Source organism: Chlorocebus sabaeus, chromosome 20 (genome assembly GCF_047675955.1).
Source record: "Chlorocebus sabaeus isolate Y175 chromosome 20, mChlSab1.0.hap1, whole genome shotgun sequence".
In the NCBI taxonomy this organism is placed as follows: Eukaryota; Metazoa; Chordata; class Mammalia; order Primates; family Cercopithecidae; genus Chlorocebus; species Chlorocebus sabaeus.
In genome coordinates, this window is record NC_132923.1 from 101,665,607 (window position 1) to 101,685,382 (window position 19,776).

Below are 19,776 nucleotides of genomic sequence, written 5' to 3' on the forward strand. Positions count from 1 at the left end.
TTTTAAGAGTTTGTTGGCGGGGCATGGTGGCTCACAGCTGTAATCCCAGCACTTTGGGAGGCTGTGGCGGGTGGATTACCTGAGGTCAGGAGTTTGAGACCAGCCTGGCAAACACGATGAAACCCTGTCTCTACTAACAGTACAAAAATTAGCCAGGCATGGTGGCAGGCGCCTGTAATCCCAGCTACTTGGGAGACTGAGGCAGGAGAATCGCTTGAACCTGGGAGGCGGAGGTTGCAGTGAACTGAGATGATGCCATAGAACTCCAGCATGGATGAGAAGAGCAAGACTATGTCTCAAAAAAAAAAAAAAAAAGTTTAATTCTCTTCATTCTTATATATGTACTTGAACATCTGAAAATGACTTAAATGTGTTTTCTCGGCCAGGTGCAGTGGCTCACACCTGTAATCTCAGCACTTTGGGAGGTCGAGGCAGGAGGATCACCTGAGGTCAGGAGTTTGAGACCAGCCTGGATGACATGGTGAAATCCGTCTCTACTAAACATACAAAATTAGCCGGGCGTGGTGGCGCATGCCTGTAATCCCAGCTACTTGAAATGCTGAGGCAGAAGAATCGCTTGAACCTGAGAGACGGAGGTTGCAGTGAGCGGAGATTGCTCCACTGCACTCCAGCCTGGGAAACAAGAGTGAAACTCCATCTCAAAACAAAATAAAACAAAAACAAAAAACACAACAACAACAAACGTGTTTTCTCACCGTCCGATATTGATCATCTTTTTTGTTGTGATGAGAAGTTCCAGTTCCATTTAGTGGTAACGTGACAGTGGCATTATTGGTGTGTTCGTTAGGTTGCTGGTTTGGCTACTTTAATGAAGAGAAAAAAAAAAAAGGCTTAAATAAGAAGAAATTTCCTCTCTGATGTGAAGGTCTGAGCTAGCAGGCAGGCCAGGAGAGACAGGAGGCTATGTCCGTGAGGTTAACGTGCTTCTGCTATGCTGTCCTTTCCCACATGGACAAAACTGGTTTGCCATGACCACGTTCATGTTCCAGATCAGAGGAAAAAGGGAAAACAAGAGAGCAGCATGCATGTTCCTTTTAGGAATGTAGCCTGGGTGATGTAAACTCACGTCTGCTTCCGTGCCATTGGTCAAAACTTCGTCCCATGGTCACTCCTAACTACAAGTTAGCCTGGAAACTACACTTTTTTTACCAAGGGAGCCACTGCCTAGCTAAAACTTGTGGGGAAGGAGCGGTTCTGTCAATGAAGTGAAGCGTGGGGAGATTGCTGTTGTACCGTTGTCTTGTTCCTAAACTGATGACATATATAACCTACCAAGTAAAAGAAGTTTCATAGATTTCGGGTTTTTCATCCATTTATGGATGAAATAAATTTCATAAATTTATGACCTGGCATTCATATGCAAAGTAAAGAAATATAAATAGGCCAGGTGCGGTGGCTCATGCCTGTAATCCCAGCACTTTGGGAGGCCAAGGCAGACAGATCACCTGAGGTCAGGAGTTCGAGACCAGCCTGCCCAACATAGTGAAATCCCGTCAAATACAAAAATCAGCCGGATGTGGTGGTGCGCACCTGTAGTCCCAGCTACTCAGGAGGCTGAGGCAGGAGAATCACCTGAACCCAGGAGGCGGAGGTTGCAGTAAGCCAAGATCGAGCCACTGCACTCCAGCCTGGGCAACAGAGCGAGACTCCATCTCAAAGAAAAAATGAAATATTGGCCAGGCATGGTGGCTCACACCTGTTATCCCAACAGTTTGGGAGGCTGAGGTGGGCAGATCACTTGAGGTCAGGAGTTTGAGAACAGCCTGGCCAACATGACAAAACCCCGTCTCTACTAAAAATACAAAATGTAGCCGGTGTGGTGGTGTACACCTCTAATCCCAGCTACTCGGGAGGCTGAGGCAGGAGTATCACTAGCACCCAGGAGCCGGAGGTTGTAGTGAGCCGAGATCGCACCACTGCACTCCAGCCTGAGCAACAGTGAGACTGTCTCAAAACAAACAAAAAAAGAAATATAAAGAAAAAACTAACAAACTCTATCACATGCTGTTCCTATATATACTGATATACATGTCCATTTCTTTCCTTTTTCTTTTTTTTTCTTTTTTTCACTCTGTCGCCCAGGCTGGACAGTACAGTGGCCTGATCTCAGCTCACTGCAACCTCTGCCTCCCATGTTCAAGTGATTTTCCTGCATCAGCCTCCAGAGCCACTGGGATTACAGGCACCTGCCACCATACCCAGCTAATTTTTGTATTTTTAGTAGAGATGGGGGTTTCACCATGTTGACCAGGCTGGTCTCGAACTCCTGACCTCAAGTGTCCACCTCGGCCTCCCAAAGTGCTGGGATCACACGTGTGAGTCACTGTGCCTGGCCCCATTTTTCAATATAGTGAAAACATCAATGGATTTTTGTGATGTTGATTACTACTGATATACATATAAGCACAAGTGAAGAATTTGTAATTTTATTTGATTCAAATATGTAGAATTGGTTATATATATGTTTTGCAGAAGCCAAAGTGCTGAACTTAGTAAAAATTCGGACTATAGTGTGGGAATTAACATTTATTTAAAGCGTTAGTACAGACCTAGAAATTTGCATATATTATAATAAAAAAATCTGACATTTGAAAGCCTACCATGTGCCAGGCACTGCTTAATAAGGGAGTTATGCCCACTTTATAGATGAAAAAACTGAGGCACAGAGAGGTTAATTTTTTTTTTTTTTTGAGATGGAGTCTTGCTCTGTCGCCCAGCCTGGAGTGCAGTGGCGCGATCTCGGCTCACTGCAAGCTCTGTCTTCTGGCTTCATGCCATTCTCCTGCCTCAGCCTCCCGAGTAGCTGGGACTACAGGCGCCTGTCACCATGCCCAGCTAATTTTTGTGTTTTTAGTAGAGACGGGGTTTCACCATGTTAGCCAGGATGGTCTCGATCTCCTGACCTCATGATCCACCCACCTCGGCCTCCCAAAGTGCTGGGATTCCAGGCGTGAGCCACCGCGCCCGACCTGAGGTTAAGTAATTTACCTAAAGTTCTGCAACCAGTAAGTAGAAACGCTGGGCTCCAAAGCCTATGATCTCTCCACTATGTAACACCTCGCAATCACTATTCTCTTCAATGATGACAGCACAGTATAATAACCCACAGGTGCTAGTCTAGAGGAGTTCAGGGTATTACTGCTTCTTTCCTAAAATTTCAACTCAGTACCCTAGGAGACATTTTTGGAAAACTAAAGTCTGAATTCATTGATAGAAATTCATTTTATGTTAACTTTTTGGGAAAACCTGTTTTATAAATTTAGGATTGCCACAAGGCAGGTAGGTAGAAAGTCGATACGGAATTTGAAAGTACAGCTGCATAATACCAAGACAACCCTGAAGTCGAAGGAAAATGCTATTTAGTCTTACATTCCTGTTTTAAACATGTATTTATACTTAAGAATGAACATATTCTTTATTCTAGTCTTACAATTTCATTAAAGTGAACTGATGCAAGCTTTGTAAATCTCAAAAAAGGTTGCCTGAAATGATATGTATAAATGACCTCTGATATTTCTACCTGTTGGGACTTTGAATATAGTCAGTAAATTAGCTAAATATGAAAACAAGTCTTTTGAAGGAAAAAAGGAAATAAAAGAATTTGCAATGAAAGAATATGTTTACTGGACTACGTAAAAAAAACAATTTCTTTCTTGGAAACTGCTCTCTTTCTTTGTAATTTTACTAACTGCTGAGTCATACCAATAAGGTCAATCAGAAAAAGGGATTTCAAATTCTTTTAAGACATAAAGAAAAAGAACTCACCCATCAAATACAAATATACTATTTTATTCTAAGGGAATATTTCTGTGGTTTCTGCAAGGGGAAAACCTAAAAGTGGTTAAAAACCAAAATAGAACAGAAAGGATGATTTAGATGTTTCTCTTTTTGTTTGATGTTTTTTTCTCCCCTGGAAAAAAAAAATGTAATTTTACACAATGTTCGTAAAATTCAAAAAGCAATAATCAGACGCACACAACAGCTACACTTATGAGGAATGACCAATAATTAATCAATATTTTCTCTTATGAATAAATTTAGGGTTCTGGGCAACTCTGTGGACTAACATGCAAATGAAATCCTGATACAGTCATTTATCTGGGTATTGGGTGTTCTCAGTAAAAGATACAGATTTTTTTTCTTTCTGGTATTTCATAACAATTTATCTACTATGCTAACAATATTTGTTTCTTCATACAACTACAGAAGGGGAAAATGTTAGTGTTTATACAAACCATAAAATTCGTATAGTGGGGACTATTACACTTGCTATTTCTGGATAGTTTATTGGCAGACTTATCAGACAATCCAATTATTTGTCCTCCATATCAAACAAGGTATGGAGTAAGAAGTTTTCCAGTCAGAAATGACAAACACAGATGGAATTAATCATACAGAATAGGGGCAGGTTTACTTCTTTCATACAGTTCTTGGTAACAAAAATGAGATTTGTTACAGGCAGAGGGACAGAACCATCAAGTACACAATGTCAAAAGGCCTACTTTTTTCATTTTAGTTTTACTTAAATGCCTTTTATTTGTTAAAAAAGAAATACGCCTGTCACCCCCACCTAAAAAATGAGATATCCTGAAAAGTCTTTCAAGATTAAAATTTCTACGAGGCTTTTTGACATCTCTCAGTTTTATCATAGCATCAAATTAACCTTAGCTAAAGAAGTTCTGCAATTGGCAAACGTCATAAAAGCTTTGATTCAAAATTTTGTGGGGAAGAAACTGAGAATGGAGATGAGGGAGATGGACTGATACGCCACACACACCTGTGACGTGCAGTCCTCACAGAACTACTGAAACAGCTAGAGTTTGGAATAATGCTCTAAGACCTGCCTATGGATATGCAAGACAATGTCTTTGTATCCTCACCCCAGAATCCCTATTTTCAAGTTTCGTAGGGCACCAAGGTCATCTTCCAAATGCTTTGTATAGGAACCTAACTAGGACCTTTTCTACCATAATTCGGATAGCTAAGTAATACTGTATCTTTGTGGAATCACTCACAGGTTTGCCAGAGTAAAAAAGAGACTATCCTTTTTGAAATGACAAGGGCCTCCAGAAACTGGTGCAAAAGACAAAATAAGAGGAATTGTTTGGGAAGTAGGAGGGTAAAACAATGGGAGAAAAGCTGCCATTGGGAAAAAAATGAAAATAAAAGAACCCCCATTTCTGTGTACCACAGCTCAGGCTGTGAGACAGCAGCAAGAAGGGCCCACACCCAGAGAAGTGGGCATTTTAGTGGGTTTTTACAAACATTTCAAGACACTTGGGGTCTGATAGGCTCCACAGATTTTCTGTGTGCATCATTAGCTTGTGGAATATCATCCCCTTTACCTTAGTTTACCCACATCCAGACCCACCGCTGAGAAGGCTTGACCCAGAAAATGAAAGGGACACATTACTGTTAACAGCAGTGAAGGTCGTTTTCCCTGATGTGAGGGGCCCACGGTAAAAGCTTCTGTCCTTCACATGATTGGCTTGGCAGTGAAAATCAAAATCAATCAAGACCACTTCACTATCTTTTTTAAAAAGTTGAGTATTTTTATTGGGTCTTCAAATCTGGGTCCCACAGTCCTCATTTGATGTCACTCTTAGCTCTGTACTGATCTCTCCTCTGACTTTTACGGAGGGCTTGCCCAAGTAGCCTATTGCAGCCAAAGTTTCACTCCAAAGCTACCTCTCTAAGGTCTAAGGTTACTATGGTAGAGTTTTATACAACAGTTTTCCTTAAAAATATTCCACAATTTGTTACTCCCAAACAAAATAAGATTATGCACCACTCGGAGAAATTAGTCATTCTGAAGATGTCTAAGAACTATATCACTGCCAAAGAACATTTCTCAGTTCATATTCTTTCCTTCAATTTTCATTTGCACATCCACACTGTGGGGTTCACAAGTCATCTGTTTTCCATGATCTTATAGTCAAGTCAAGAGGACTCGGACTTATACATCGTTTTCCAACAGCTGGATGCATTCACAGTTTGGTGCATACCAATATGTATGAAAATAAGAACCTCACTTCCATCTTAATCTGATAATTCAACATCAGAGTCTTCAGATTTGGCTTTGGCAAGTTCTTCATGTACCTCCCTCACCATGAGGATACGTGTTAACATGGTGTCCAGGGTTCCAGGGTCTATCGGGAATGTGGAGTACCACATGGGGCTATTCGGGACACAGGAGCGCTCAGGTTGAAGGTAAAACACATCATTCCTCTGCTTCACACTTTCAGAACTATCCACAGGAACAAAAAAAAAGAGAAAAAAGAAAATTAGAAATCAGAGAGTATAGGAAATACGTACTATTCTTAAGTAAACTGAGGTTTTTGCCATTAAAAGTAATTAAAAGGGCAAAAACTGCAATTATTTTTGCACCAACCTAATATGGCTCTCAACTTTTCTCCACTGTGACTCACAATGGGGAAAGCAATGTACCCACAGAGATAAAGAATTTACAGGAATGTTTCCTCCCAGGAATAAACTGAAATCCCATTGGATTGGAAGTGAGTATAAAGTTAATATGAGACAAAGTGTAAATCACAAACTTTAGTACTTCAAACATTATTAAGAGCAACAAAAAAGTCAACTCACATGTGACACTACGGCTAAGAACCTCATATTGGAAGTACCCAATATCCTGGAACGAACCCCAAGGGCACTCAGTACACATTATCAAAGGGCAAATGCAGCTATTACAGTTCTTTCAGAAAAAAAAGTGTTACAACTCTAAAATCATAAAGTTTCTCTAAGAAAAGGACTACTTAGAAAATTTCAATTCCTTAAAAATTATTTTTCTATTATAGCTTTAGCAAAACAAAATTTCTTTTCTATACAAATAACGAAATAACTACAGATTAGATATCACATAAAGGTTGTACAACAGTTGTAAAGATCAAACAATAGCAGCGATTCTTGCTTTTGAAGACATTTTCCTAAAATAATTATGAAGACAAGGTAATTTGTTTTGTGGCTCAAAATCCATATAGATAGGACAATGGGGAAAAAATTCATGGTAAACCCTTGTCTAAAGTCACGGGCCAGCTACTTTTCTGATGTTCAAGCATCTGAAATCCAAAATATGTTAACTGCCTTCTCAGTGCACTATATTTAGTTCAGAGAAAGATTACCATTTTGACAGGTAAAACTCATAAAGTCGGACTGGGCATCTTAGTGGATTGTCAGTATTCTCTGCCATCTCCACCCCAACTGGAACCTCATCATCTTCATTTCGTTTCCTCTTGCCAACAGTCAGTTTATCTTGAGACAGGAAATAATAATCAAAGGATTATATTAGAAAAGTCTGTTCTTTGAGTCTCAAGACGCCAATGAGCTTTGCTTCGCAGCCAGAACTTTGTCATTTCCTCCCTTTCACTCACACTCATTCAACAAATACTGAGTGCCTATGAAGGTGCCAGACATTATTTTAAGTGTTGGGTTCTATGGCATTAAACAAAGTCCCTATCCTATGAATTTTATGTTGCCCTGCTCACCAATGTGGGGACACCATGACAAAAAGTATGGCACTGGAGAATGTCTCTATTCTGAGCCTGACTTTATTAATAAACGTTATTAGGCACAGGGTTCCTAAGACATAGCAAGATAAAACAGAAAGAAGGGTTCTGCATGTTCTTCTGCTCAGTAGAGATCAAGACAGAAGTTGCCATCTCTTTTTTTTTCTCTTTGAGATGGAGCTTTGCTCTTCTTGCCCAGGCTGGAGTGCAATGGTGTGATCTCCGCTCACTGCAACCTCCACCTCCCAGGTTCAAGTGATTCTCCTGCCTCAGCCTCCCGAGTAGCTGGGATTACAGGTGCCTGCCACCACGTCCGGCTAATTTTTTTGTATTTTTAGTAGAGACGGGGTTCCGCCATGTTGGCCAGTCTGGTCTCAAACTCCTGGCCCCAGGTGATCCGCCCACCTCGGCCTCCCAAAGTGCTGGGATTACAGGCATAAACCACCGCACCCGGCCACCATCTCTCTTTTAAGAGACAGGGTCTCACTCTGTTGCCCAGCCTGGAGTATGATGGTATGATCACAGCAGCCTTCAATCTCCACAGCCTTGAACTCCTGGGTTCAAGTGATCCTCCCGCCTCAGCCTTTGGAGTAGCTGGGACTGCAGGTACAAGCCACTGAACCTAGCAGAAGCTGTCATCTCTATGAGAATATTTCTACTGTGAGGCACTAGTACTGGGCATCTGCTCAAATTTATTTGTTCGAACACTGTGAGAAATGGCATCTTTTTTGGGAAGAGAAATTATCAGTAGAGTTACTATTTGGTAAGAAAAGAACAAACCATTTTTCCCCAACAGTATTTTGCAGAGACCAAGCATTATATAAGGAAGTCAGGGTGAAGATATGGAAAGTGGGCTATTTCTTTCCCACTTTTTACATTCACTCCTCAAGAGAACACTAGATGGACCCAAGGAAAAAAGGTTTTCTTTTTTGGTGGGGAGACAGGGTCTCACTCTGTTGCCCAGGCTAGAGTGCAGTGGCTCCATCACAGCTCACTACAGCCTCGAACTCCTGGGGTCAAGCAATCCTCCCGCATGAGCCCCCCAAAATATTGGGATTACAAGCACGAGCCACTGCACTCAGCCTGTATCTGCTCTTAACAACTGGTATAGGACTTTCCCCAGCTTCCTGCATTAGTACTTTAACAAAATTCACCTGTTTTCCATTTAGAAGCTACCTAAATAGAAAGACTTTGCTAGTTACTCACTTAGAAAACAAGCTGAATTTATTACTAATCATGTCAAGCACCTAATCAGCAAACAGGGAAACATTATCCTGTTTCCCAAACAGGGAAATAATATCAACTGAGGCTGGGCGCAGTGGCTCATGCCTGTAATCCCAGCACTTTGAGAGGCCGAGGCGGGTGGATCACCTGAGGTCAGGAGTTCGAGACCAGCTTGCCCAACACAGCGAAACCCTGTCTCTACTAAAAATACAAAAATTAGCCAGGCGTGGTAGCACACACCTGTAATCCCAGCTACTCGGGAGGCTGAGGCAGAAGAATCGCTTGAGCCTGGGAGGTGAAGGCTGCAGTGAGCTGAGATCACACCACAGAACTCCAGCCTGGGTGACAGAGTGAGACTCCATCTCAAAAAAAAAAAAAAAAAAAAATCAAGAATACAAAGTGGGTTACATATATGTAAAACTATATATAAAAAACATGTATATAAAACTAAGGAAACAGGACACATTAGGTGAAAAAGATAATCTTAGTAAATGAACAATTCAGAAAAAAGTTTATACAAAGTTGAACATCACAAATACAGATTTTAGTTTTAGTGATTTAAATTCTCACACTCAAAAAATGTATTTCACTCTTAGAAACTGATTTTGGGAAGTTCAGGACTTATGATTCTGTTCAAAAATAATAAATTTAATTTCTAATCCTGTAATACCAAGATTAATTTTTTAAACATTAAAAACAAACTGTTATTTAATGGGCTATTTTTGAAATGCAAGACAATAAACTTTCTAATAAAATTGTCACTGCTATTATTCTATTGTGTACAAAAGCGGTATATTATAGGTCAGCTTTTAAGTTCCTTCAGAATTTCACAATGTTAACTAAAAAGAGGGGCTCTGATCAAAAAAAGATTTAGAAACAATGGACTAAAAGTTCTGCAGGTTTAACTAGTGATCGACTCATCTGGTGCTAGTAAATCAGTGATTCTCAACCCTGCTTGTATTTTTTAATTCCCTGAGAAGTTTTAAAACGCAGGCTATTTGAGCTCTACCCAATTAAATCAACATTTCTAATTTAAAAGCCAGTGAAAGTATATTGAAGCACGTGATTCTTCTCACTTTGAAGCCAGTCTTTGACCACTCTCTGACAATAGAGAAAAATATTCAAATGTTAAAATAAAGCTACACTTTTCACATCTAGCATTTATAATTGCCCTTCTGCAGTAACTCTCTATTTTAGTATTACTACTAAGACTGTAAAGAGAAATCTGACAAACAGCATCCCATACCTGGTTCTGACTCCTGCTTCTGTAGAGGTGGGAAGAACCTCAGATATGTCATCTTGGTACTGTACTTCAGAGTCCTGGTCCGTCTCATCACATGGGCAAAGGAAAGCTTCAGGTGCTCAGTAACATTCTTTAGTTGGAAGTATTTGGTATTGAAGAAAAGGAGGGTGTTTAAAAGGACGATTGGCGAGTAAGCGCCCAGCTGTTTGCACTCCCACAAATGCTCTTCTTCAATGCGAGAGAACATGTAACCTAGACAGAAGAAGGGGTACAAGAAACAGTACTGAGCTCCTGCTAAAAAAGACTAAGTAATCTCTCAAATTCTAGGACATGGAGACATAAAGAGAAAGATTGATTATTCCTCTTTCCCCTCTTCCTTATGCAGAAAACCAGAAAAGGCACCACAAAGAAAAAGGGAGATGACTGCACTCAAGTAGACACTGTGAGAGTCTCCCGAAACTGTTTTAATCTATTGATATTTTAGATTAGGGGTTAAGCTGTCTTTATAAAGGGCCAGAAGGTAAATATTTTGGGATGGGTAGGCCATATAGGCTCTGAACAATGCTGATGCTGTAGAAAAGAAGAAGCTGTAGAGAACACATGAACAGGCAGAGCTATATGCCAGTAAAATTTATTTATAGTCATATAATTTTTCCTTTTCTTTTCTTTTCTCTTTTTTTTGAGATAGGGTCTCACTCTGTCACTCAGGCTGGAGTGCAGAGGCATGATCAGGGCTCACTGTAGCATCAAACTCCTGGGCTCAGGTGCTTCTCCTACCTCAGCCTCCTGAGTAGCTGGACTAAAGGCACCACTACCATGCCCAGGTAATTTTTTTGTATTTTTTGTAGAGACAGAGTTTCACCATGTTGCCCAGGCTGATCTTGAACCCCTGGGCTCAAGTGATCCTCCTGCCTCAGCCTTCTAAAGTCACACCTGGGACTACAGGTGTGAGCCACCACACCCAGCCATGAATTTAATATAATTTTCACATGATGAAATAGAAATCCTTAAAGTTTCCCAACTATTTAAAAATGTAAAACCAATTTTTAGCTCATAGACTGCAAAACAGGGAGAAGGCCAGATTTGGCCCATGGACCACAGTTTGCAAACTCCTGTTGGAGATCATTAAGCTTACTGTGAAAGGCGCTCTGCAGCCCGACAGAAAGCTGCACATATTACTAAGCATAACATCGAACCTCTTCACTCACCTCAGCCTGAGACTTGGAGTGAATTATGGACTTGTCTGACGATATCTGGTCAATGACAATTCAAGGACGAGGACTTAACTCTCTTAACAGTTCAGTATACTCTTAACAACAGTTCAGTATACACACAAACTACTAAAAAAGGTCCACTGTTAGCAGATATGATATGTGAAAGCTACACCAATGCTACCAGATCAAAAATGGCTTCTAAAAAGGTAAATGTAACTTCAAATTATTTTATATTTTTTGCAATTAGTATCTATACACGTGCTATATGAAATGTACAGTTTTCCTAAAACAATCAACAATAAACCAAAGACCTTCTCCTCAGAAGTCCAAATATGCTATAAATCTGGACAGAAATAAAAATGAACAATTTTTTTAAAAGATAACCATAAAACTTAAGCAATTTAAGAAAGCATATCATGAAAACAAAAAAAATCACCCTACCATTAGGAAGTATTGTAGGTTCCCATATTTTCAAGAGTTTGGTAAGTTCAATCATAAATCTGGAATAGGGCTCAGTAAAAATGTTATCTATTCTACCATTTTCAAACAGGTACTACAAGAAAAAAAAGAACATATACATGTTGATAAAAAGAAAACATGAGTTCTTAAAAATTATTGTAAGAAATACAGTTTACCCTTATTTTTTGCCCTTACTATATTATAAACCATGTTCAACCTCCCAGTACTTTAGAGATAGTTGTTAAAACACTAGAATTCAAGCTAAAACTCCTTCTCATGTTAACACATTATCTTCAGCAATGACCTTGCAAGGTAAAGTTTTTTATTTCCTTTTAAAACATGGATGGTACAGAAGTATTATAAAGAACCCTTTACTTAGTTCCTAAAACTGACATACTAAAAATTGGTTCCAATGCACATGTTCCAAATCATGTTTTCCTGATTCATGATGTGTATCTGCACATGTGCTCTTTTGTTTTTTACCCTAGATACAAGATCATTTCTTGCAATAACATAGTTGGTTAATGTCAGTTGACCTGAGGAAACCCAAATTTAAAAACTATTTATTTGGAGCCTTCTAACTACAGCTCTCAACTCTCTGCCCCACAACCTAGCCCTCAAAAAAGTTTGAGTCTAATTATAGGACATTAAACTATGTTCATTATAACCATCAATAACCATATCATGGGCTAGAACAAAAAGAATAGCTATAGTTTAAAAATGTATTGAGCCAGGAATGGTAATCCCAGTGCTTTGGGAGGCCAACGTGAGAGGATCACTTGAGGTCAATAGTGCAAGACTAGCCTGGGCAACATAGTGAGACCCATCTCTACAAAAAATTTAAAAACAAATAGCCAGGGGTGGTGGTGCATGCCTGTAGTCCTAACTGCTTGGGAGTCCGAGGCAGGAGGGTTGTTTGAACCTGGGAGTCTGAGACTGCAGTGAGCTATGATCATATCACTGCACTTCAGCCTGGGCAACAGAGCAAGACCTTGTCTCTTTTAAAAAGTACTGACGATGCAGGTCAGATAAAATCAACTGAGACAGGGATACACCATGAGTGGTAATAGAATCCAAGGCAGCATGTAATTACATGATAAAAGTATTTTGGTGTTCTTAAGATTTAGTATTTTTAATTTATATTTCCGTGGCTATCTTGGTTTCTTGCATTTCTATGTATGATTTGGAGAAAATTATTTCCGTTTAAATTTACTCTGGCTAATAAAAATTACCACTTCAATAGGCATTTTTATGAGGCCTCCTCAAAGGCAATTTATGATCTTATTGGCAGATTACAGTTTGTTGTTAAATAGTATTCTTCTTTTTCTTCTTTTAATATAGTCATTTTCAAGCTTAAAAATATATCTTCATTATTGAAAAAGTTCAAAATAAAAGTAGACTATTCAAACCCATCACACAAAGTCAACTACTATTCATATGCAAAAATATTTCCAATCCTTAAGAAATTCCTTTATACAGAGGTGAGTTTTGTACAGTTACAGAAATATATCAGTACATGTAACACAACATACACGTTTTTTAAGAAAACTCTCTTCCCCCTTAACCAGGAACAAGACAAAAATGCCTGTCCTTGTCATTCTTCTTCAACACTGTACTGTGAGTCCTAGCAGAGCAGCAGGCAAGAAAAATAAATATAATGCATTCAAATAGGAAAGAAAGAAGAAAAATTATCTCTAGTTGCGGATGACAGAATCCTATATATAGAAAATCCTAGAGAATGCACAGAAAAATGAATTATTAGAGCTAATAAGTGAATCTGGCAAAGTTGCAGCATATAAGTAACACACAAAAAATCAGTTGTATTTCAAGCTAGCAATGAACAATCCAAACAGGAAATTAAGAAAGTTCCATGTTTACCAAAGCATCAAAAAGAATAAAATACTTGAGAAGAAATGTAACCAAAATGATGTAAGACTTACACACTTAAAACCACAAAAAACTGCTGAAAGCAAAAATTAAAAACTAAATAAATGGAAAGACAGGCTGGGCACGGTGGCTCACACCTGTAATCCCAGCACTTTGGGAGGCCAAGGCGGGCAGATCACCTGAGGTCAGGAGTTTGAGACCAGCTTCAACATGGAGAAACCCCGTCTCTACTAAAAATACAAAAATTGCCAGGCATGGTGGCGCATGCCTGTAATCCCAGCTACTTGGGAGGCTGAGGCAGGAGAATTGCTTGAATCTGGGAGGCAGAGGTTGTGGTGAGCCGAGATTGCTCCATTGCACTCCAGCCTGGGCAACAAGAGTGAAACTCCGTCTCCAAAAAACAAAAATAAATAAACGGAAAGACATCCTGTACTCACAGAACAGAAGATTTAATAATGTTAAAATGGCAATATTCTCCAAATCAATTTATAGATTCACTGCAATCATATCAAAATCCAACAGCCTTTTTTTGCAGAAATGGAAAAACCCATCCTGAAAGTCACATAGAATTTCAAAGGACCTTGAATAGCCAAAAGAATTTTGAGGAACCTCACTTCCTGATTTCAAAACTTACTACAAAGCTATAGTGTAAGTTTCAAAATTGTGTACTGTCCTAAAAATAGCCATCTATAGAAAAATGGATTCGAACTGAGAGTCCAAATTAAACCCACCTATCTTTGGTCAAAAGATTTTCTACAAGGGTATCAAGCCTATACAATGGGTAAAGAACAGTCTCTTCAACAAATGGTGCTGAAAGAACTGAATAACCACATACAAAAGAATGAAGGTAGACCCTAGCTCATACCAGATACAAAAATTAACTCAAAATAAATCAACGACCTAAATATAAGAGCTAAAATCATAAAACTCTCTGAAGAAAAGAGGGTTAAATCTTCATATCCTTCAATGTGGCAATGGATTCCTAGATATAACACCAAAAGCACAGACAATAAAAAGAAAAGAGAAAGGAAAAGAAAAGGAAGAACAAAAAAAATTGAACTTCATTCAAAATGAAAAAAGTTGTGATTCAAAGTATACTATACCAAGAGAGTGAAAAGAAAATCCAGAAAATGGGAGAAAATATTTGCAAATCACATATCTGATAAAAGTTCAATATCTAGAATATATGTAGTTTCTACAACACGGTGACAAAAAGACAAACAATTCAATTAAAAATTAGGCAAAGGACTTGATATAGTTGAGATACGTGTCCCTTCCAAACCTCATGGGGAGATTTGATCCTTAATGTTAGAAGTGGGGCCCTGATCTCTCATGACTGGCTTGCTGCCATCCTCCCAGTAATGAAGTTCTCCCTTTATTAGTTACTGTGAGATCTGATTGTTAGAAAGAGCCTGGCACTTCGTCCTCACTCTCTTGCCATGAGACACCTGCTCCCCCTTCACCTTCTGCCATGATTATATGATGCCATGATATGATGCCAAGCCCTCACCAGAAGCAGATGCTGGCGCCATGTTTCTTGTACAGCCTGCAGATCCATAAGCCATGATTCTGCATGAGAATTTCTTTTTTCTTTTCTTTTCTTTTTTTTTTTTTTGAGACAGTCTTGCTCTGTAACCCAGGGGTGTGACCTCGGCTAACTGCAACCTCCGCCTCCCAGGTTCAAGCGATTCTCTTGCCTTAGCCTTCCAAGTAGCTGGGACTATAGGCACGTGCCACCATGCCCAGCTAATTTTTGTATTCTAAGTAGAGACAGGGTTTCACCATGTTGGCCAGGCTGGTCTAGAACTTCTGACCTCGTGATCCACCCGCCTCGGCCTCTCAAAGTGCTGGGATTACAGGTGTGAGCCACCGTGCCCGGCCAAGAATTTTTTTTAAAAATTATCCAGCCTCAGGTACTCCCCTATGGCAATACAAACAGACTAAGACAGGATTTAAATAGACATTTCTCCAAAGAAGATATACACATGGTCAAAAAGTACATGAAAAGATTCCCAATGTCATTAGGAAAATGCAAATTTAAAACACAATGAGATATCATTTCATAACCACCAGGATGGTTGTTTAAAAAAACAAACAAACAAACAAAAAAACCCAGAAATTAACAACTGTTATAGCAAGAATGTGGAGATACTGGAATCTTCACACACTGCTGCTGGAAATGTAAAATGGTGCTGCCACTTTGGAAAACAAAGTGGTTCCTCAACAACTCAGTCATAGTTAAAAGACTCAGCAATTCCACTCCTAAGCATGTATGGCAAAAGAATTGAAAACAGGTGTTCAAACAAAAACCTGTACATGAATGTTCACAGCAGTGTATTCACAATCACCAAAAGGTGGAACCTCAAATGTCCATCAGTGGATGAATGGATAAACAACGTGTGGTATATCCATATGATAGAATATTGAGCCATAAAAAGGAGTGCTATATTGATTCATGCTAAAACATGGATAAACCTTGAAAACAATGCTAAGGGAAAGAAACCAGACACGAAAGGCCACACAGTGTATGAACCCACTGATATGAAATATCCAGAACAGGCAAGTCCAGAGAGACAGAAAGCAGATTTATAGTTGCCAGGGATGGGTGGAGAGAGTAATGGCTCCGGAGTGACTACTAAATGGGTTTGAGGTTTCCTTTTGGAGTCATAAAGTTACAGAATAGACAGTGGTGATGACTGCACATTAAGAATGTACTTATTAGTCCTCCTGAACTGTAAACTTTAAAAGAGTAAATTTTATGTTATGCATATTTTCCCATAATAATCACACTATACATGTAATTCTGCAAGTTACTTTTTTTTTGTTTTTCCTCAGACAGGTTCTCACTCTGCCACTTAGGCTGGAGCTCCAATGGCTTACTGCAGCCTTAAACTCGGGGCTCAGGTGATCCTCCTGCCTCCTCCTCCTGAGTAGCTGGGAGTGGAGGCATACACCACCATACCTGGCTAATTTTTTAGTTTTTGTAGAGACAGTGTCTCCCTGTGTTGCCCAGGCTGGTCTTGAATCACTGGCCTCAAGTGATACTCCCATCTCAGCCTCCCAAAGTGCTAGGAATACAGGCGTGAGCCACCACACCTGGCCCTGAAAGTTACTTTTTAAAATATATGCCCTTAAGAATTTCCTAGGTCAATAAATACAGAAGCAAGCCATTCCTTTTTAACTATTTTACAGTATTCCACAGTATGGACATATTATAGTTGACTGATCGACAAAGTTTGATTAACACTTCAGCGGTTTCCAATTTGTTGTTGTTAAAAACAATGTTCCAATGAAAATACCAGTACATATCTGGGTGTGTACATGTGCATGTAATTTCTGTGGGGACATATTCAGGTCAATGGATTTGCTAGGTTGAAGAATCCATATGTTTAACTTGATACCTGTTGAATTCCAAGGCACAAGTATAAGATACTGTCTGGATCATATTTTTCACCATTTGGTCTCCGCACCTCTTGGATAAACTGGCATAAACCCAAACTCAACTCAGCAAAAGTGCAGGACAGAATATCTTCCTTCAGCTTGACAGAGCGGACTGTGGAAAGGTAGAAAACATCTGAAACATTAACTTTTAACAAACATAGTAGCATTACTTGATTAACTGAATAAACATTGAACGCTACTGTGCCTCAGGCACTGTGGTGCAGACTAGTGGGCATATGGATTAAAGACAGATTCTGATCTCAAGTCTACTTCAGTTAGGGAAATAAAGACCAGTGCATGCGGTGCAATACGTGCTATGACAGAGGCTTTCTTTAAATGGCATTCTATGAAAGCAAACGAGGGCTATCCAACAGGGAAGAATCAGGTTAGATTCTGGGAAACGTGACACTGGAGCTAGACCTTAAAAGGTGAGGAAGAGTTAAACAGGTAGATAGGTAAAGAATTCCAATCTGAGGATACACAAAAAGGCTTCCCAAAGTACAGTCCACAAAACACTAGTCTTATGTGAGAGCTGGAGAACACTGGGTTTCTAAGATTTGATATTCAGAAAACACAAGACACTATATTTGTCTCTGAAGAATTCACAGTGCTTAATGGCACATTAAAGGCTCTGAGTATATCTGCAAAAAAGAAAGCTATTCAACTTTCTTTTTTTTTTTTTTTTTTTTTGAGATGGAGTTTCGCTTTTATTGCCCAGGCTGGAGTGCAATGGCACAATCTTGGCTCACTGCAACTCCACCTGCTGGGTTCAAGCGATTCTCCTACCTCAGCCTCCCGAGTAGCTGGGAGTCAGGCATGCACCACCATGCCTAGCTAATTTTATATTTTTAGTAGAGACGGGGTTTCTCCATGTTGGTCAGGCTGGTCTCAAACTCCTGACCTCTGGTGATCCGCCCGCCTCAGCCTCCCAAAGTGCTGGGATTACAGGTGTGAGCCACTACACCCGACCAGCTGTTTAACTTTCTTCAGCTCATATTTATTTGAATACAGAACACCTCAAATAATGAATAACACCCTCTTGCCTTTGGAAATGCTAGAATACAGTATTCCCTTTGCTAGGTCACAGGCTGAAAAGGTTTAGGGGACTTAGGTGTATAGGACAAGGCAAGAAGGGCAGGCGAGGCAGATCGTGATCAGCCTCATTTCTCATATTAAGACTGCAGACAATGAGCTGAATAAATTTTGAGCAGGGGAGTTATCCAATTTGATCTGTAGAGGTCCTACTACAAGATGTTGATCCACATTGTGGGGCCAAGATTAAAACACCCTTTGTAGTCATTGCTCTTCTGCATTTAGATAAGATTACACACACATGGCTCCTGTGAGTTGGTTTTAGTTAAAGCAAGCGGTATTTCATGAGTGCACAGACCATGTTTGACTTTTTCACCCTAGCTCCTAGCTTCACACCTGCTATGTAAGAGATATTCAGTAAGTATTTTCTCAGTGAAAGAGTGGTAGAAATGGGTTGCCATCCCCTGTAACAACTGCATTTAGGCTTAGTAGTCTAAAGCAGTATTACCTCTCCGTTTGTACTATCACCCTTCCCCAGCTTTTTTTGTTTTATTTTTATGTTTTTTAGAGACAGGGTCTCACTCTGACGCTCAGGCTGGAGTTCAATGGTGCAATCATAGCTCCCTGCAGCCTCAGAACTTTTGGGCTTAAGAGATCCTCCTGCTTCAGCCTCCTACAGTGCTGGGATTACAAGTATGAGCCACTGCACCCAGCAGGTTGCTCTTTTAACTTAAAACATACTACTAGGTGGTTAATGGCCTAGTAAATCTCCACAACAGGAGTGTATTTACATAGCTTTGGAGAGACAAATTACACTTGATCTAAAGGAACTCAACAAGTTAGTCACTGCCCACAGCAGCAACTAAGTGCTCCAATAAGGACAGCTACATGTGCCCCAAAACCAACAGGGTAGACCAGAGTGAAGCCAAGAGTGCATATCATCACCTAGGTTTAAGACAGAAAGAAGGTATAGTTGGAAAGTGGAATAAAATCAAGTTACATGGATATATTCATCCATTCCGCCCCATCTCATTCCATAAAGATTGTACAAGTATCTTACATAAAACACAAATTAAAAGCAAAAGATAAAGTGAAACAAAAATTTAGAATAGGGTGTCAAAAGTAGTGAAAAATGAAAATTAATGTGGGCCTTAAAATTATATACTATTGATTTATTTGAAATGTTCATGTAATCCCAAATTTCCTGGCAGCTGAAGTGAAACACACAACACTGTCAGTTATATAGATCTCACTGTAAGGAAAAATTCCTACATTAGAAGCAAGACTTTTCCAGGTATTTTTCTTTAAAAAAAAAACAAAAAAACAATACTGGGCTCCACGTGGATTACTATACAGACGCAGGGCTCAAGAAGATGTATTTTGAGGCACTTGCACAGTGTCAAAAATGAAACAAAATTCCTTATATTTGCATAATGAGCTCAAGATCAGAAGACATAACCTTACCCTTATAACGACCTCCTTAAAACGGGTTAAGATTAATTTCTCTAAAATTCCAAATTTTAAATAATTTTAAATATTCAACTTACAAATTTAAATCGGCAATAATCATATAAATAATTCATACCAAATGGAGAGAAACACATTTTACCTCTACAGCCTGGCTCTGAGGATTCTTGAGAGAGTGCATGGTCTTGAGTACTTCCTAAGGGGTCAGAACGTGGGCTAGATGAGGCCTGTTCAACCCCTGACAAGGAGAGAAACAAAAGAAAAG

At 39.5% G+C, this 19,776-nt stretch overlaps 1 protein-coding gene across 13 annotated transcripts in view; it reads right to left on the reverse strand.

The window, feature by feature from the left end:
* Window positions 1-3,789: 3,789 nt before the first annotated feature.
* The window catches only part of ZMYM4 (zinc finger MYM-type containing 4), a 157,981-nt gene continuing 141,994 nt past the window's right edge, over window positions 3,790-19,776 (reverse strand). For all 13 annotated transcript variants that reach the window (XM_007979456.3, XM_037996892.2, XM_037996906.2 and 10 more), the window contains 6 exons: window positions 19,654-19,749; window positions 16,973-17,124; window positions 11,667-11,778; window positions 10,015-10,263; window positions 7,161-7,290; window positions 3,790-6,268 (listed from right to left, as the gene is read on the reverse strand). In XM_007979456.3, coding sequence (XP_007977647.1) covers window positions 6,061-6,268; window positions 7,161-7,290; window positions 10,015-10,263; window positions 11,667-11,778; window positions 16,973-17,124; window positions 19,654-19,749 — 947 coding nt within the window. In that variant the 3' untranslated portion in view covers window positions 3,790-6,060. The remainder of the gene's footprint in view (window positions 6,269-7,160; window positions 7,291-10,014; window positions 10,264-11,666; window positions 11,779-16,972; window positions 17,125-19,653; window positions 19,750-19,776) is intronic.